Source organism: Silene latifolia, unplaced genomic scaffold, assembly GCF_048544455.1.
Source record: "Silene latifolia isolate original U9 population unplaced genomic scaffold, ASM4854445v1 scaffold_124, whole genome shotgun sequence".
NCBI classification, from domain to species: Eukaryota; Viridiplantae; Streptophyta; class Magnoliopsida; order Caryophyllales; family Caryophyllaceae; genus Silene; species Silene latifolia.
In genome coordinates, this window is record NW_027413129.1 from 976,308 (window position 1) to 978,654 (window position 2,347).

The 2,347-nt window shown below is 39.7% G+C and overlaps 1 protein-coding gene across 1 annotated transcript; it reads left to right on the forward strand.

Annotated features, from left to right (window-relative positions):
* The first annotated feature begins 670 nt into the window (after positions 1 to 670).
* Positions 671 to 1,291, forward strand: LOC141637633 (uncharacterized). The gene has a single exon (XM_074447106.1). It carries the CDS (start codon positions 671 to 673, stop codon positions 1,289 to 1,291), a length of 621 nt encoding a protein of 206 aa, XP_074303207.1.
* Positions 1,292 to 2,347: the final 1,056 nt, after the last annotated feature.

Below are 2,347 nucleotides of genomic sequence, written 5' to 3' on the forward strand. Positions count from 1 at the left end.
GGGATGGGTCATGATATGGAATACTGCAAACGTGGAGAGCAGAATAAGTCGAGACCAATGGTGGTTAAAAAGGTATGGAGGCCAAAGAAAACAGTTGAGGTTGTAGGTGTGGAACCAACTCCTTGTGAAGTGCTACAAGTTGACCAGACACCTGGTAGGGCCACCATAAGGAGTGCAACCATACATAGAACTCCAGTTCAGAGGCTGTCCATCATGACTAGAAGAGCTGATAAGGCAGATGATTACAGCAATGAGGATTTTGGAGCACACTCTTATAAGGAGATCCTGTCTTCTCCTCCAAAGAAGATGACTGCAGCTCATGGTAATGATTTCTCTCCAATAGTTTCGAATGGATAGTATAGGTTTTTGGAATAACAGAGGCATGAATAGAGTAGGTAAGCAGAAAAGTATAAATTTTTTCTTACAGAATAAAGGAGTAGGCTTATTTGGTCTACTGGAAACAAAGACAAAGAATAAAGCTTATAATAAAGTTGTTAATAATTTTAATAATGGGTGGTGTATTTCTACAAATAATGGGTATCATAATGGTGGAAGGATATGGGTACTTTGGCAACCCAGGATGTTCAGAGTTCATTTTATTGAGTACAGTGCACAATGTGTTCATATGAAAGTAGAATCATTGCTGGATAAATGAGTTTTTTATCTGACAATGGTCTATGCTTTCAATGGGATTCATGAGAGGGTACCTTTATGGGATCATCTAAGGAAAATTTCAGGTCAAGTCCAAGGCCCCTGGGCCATTGTTGGTGACTTTAACTGTGTTATAGCTGCAACTGAGAGGGTTTGTGGAAATGCTACTGCAGCTGAAATGGAGCCTTTTAGGGGATGCATGGAAGATTGTGATGTTGTGGACATAGCTGCCATAGGGTCTCTATATACATGGAACAACAAAAAGAAACCTGAGGAGAGAATTTATAGCAGACTTGATAGATTTCTTGTCAATAAAGCCTGGTGTGATCATTTCCTTCATCTGTGTGCTCATTTTTTACCTGAGGTATTATTTGACCACTCACCTTGTCTGGTTAGGAGTTCTAATACTGTGCAGGGCAAAAGTAGCTTCAAATATTTTAATATGTGGGGCAGCTCCAAGGAATTCCTACCAATAGTGAGACAGTCATGGGATCAGAGTATCTATAGTACCCCTTTGTACAGATTGGTAATAAATTTGAAGATGGTAAAGCCTGCTTTGATCAAGCTGAATAGAGACGGATTTAGTGACATTGAGCAGTCTACTGGCATTCTTCAGAAGAAAGTTGAGGAGCTGCAATAACAACTGGGAACAGATCCTACTAATATGGTGTTGTTACAACAGGAATATGAGGCCTCTCAGGATCTCAAATTCATGAGCACAGCTAGGGATAGCTTTCTTTATCAAAAAGCAAAGAGTGTCTGGATTAAGGAGGGGGATACTAATAGTGCCTTTTTTTCATAACACTATAAAGAAAAGAAGAAATAAAAACAAGGTGATCATGATAGATATATGAATGGGAAGTTGTGTGATACTCCTGGCCAAGTACATCCTTGCTTAGACTTGTATCTGGTGAAGAGGTGAAAGAAGCTGTGTTCAGTATACCTGACATAAAATCACTAGGACCTGATGGCTACACCAGCAAGTTTTTTAAAGATGCTTGGGGGGAGATAGGAAAAGATGTTATGGCTGCTATCCAGGACTTCTTCAAACATGGGAAGATCCTCAAGCAAATTAATGCTACTAGTTTAACATTGATTCCCAAATGTAAAAGGCCTCAGAGTGTGATGCAATTTCGTCCTATTGCCTACTGCAATGTGATTTACAAGGTTATTTCAAAACTGCTATGTGCTAGATTGGCTGATGTTTTACCCAAGATTGTATATCAAAATCAGGGAGCCTTTATTCAACATAGAAGCATTCAGGAGAATATATTGATATGCCATGATTTATTAGGCTTTATGAAAGGTGATACCGTCGTCAGGTACCAAAAATAAATACCTAAGTACTACTAACAGAAGTCAGCGGTAAGTAGGGTCGATCTCCACAGGGAGGCGGTCACTATCTACTTGTTAATTCAAGTCTATCTAAGGTCACCAGATAGGGGTTTGAGTTGTGTGAACTAAACTAATGAGATTAAAGCGAGAGAAGAGATTAAGAGGGATTAACAATAAAGAGAGAGGAAACTAGGATTGTCGGGTCATCAGTGAATGTCAGATAATTGCAGCTAAGGTCACAAGTCGGTCGCTTGTATCAGTTTAAGGGGCAACGAATATCTCCTTTCGGTCTCAATTCGCCCTAAAATACTATTAGCTTAGCTTTCGCCCTCACCAGAGTGTCCTAATGTTCGTTACAGGT

Bases quoted from the DNA above. Each gene is read 5' to 3' on its own strand.
- LOC141637633 (XM_074447106.1), top strand. From the start codon at position 671: ATGGTCTATGCTTTCAATGGGATTCATGAGAGGGTACCTTTATGGGAT.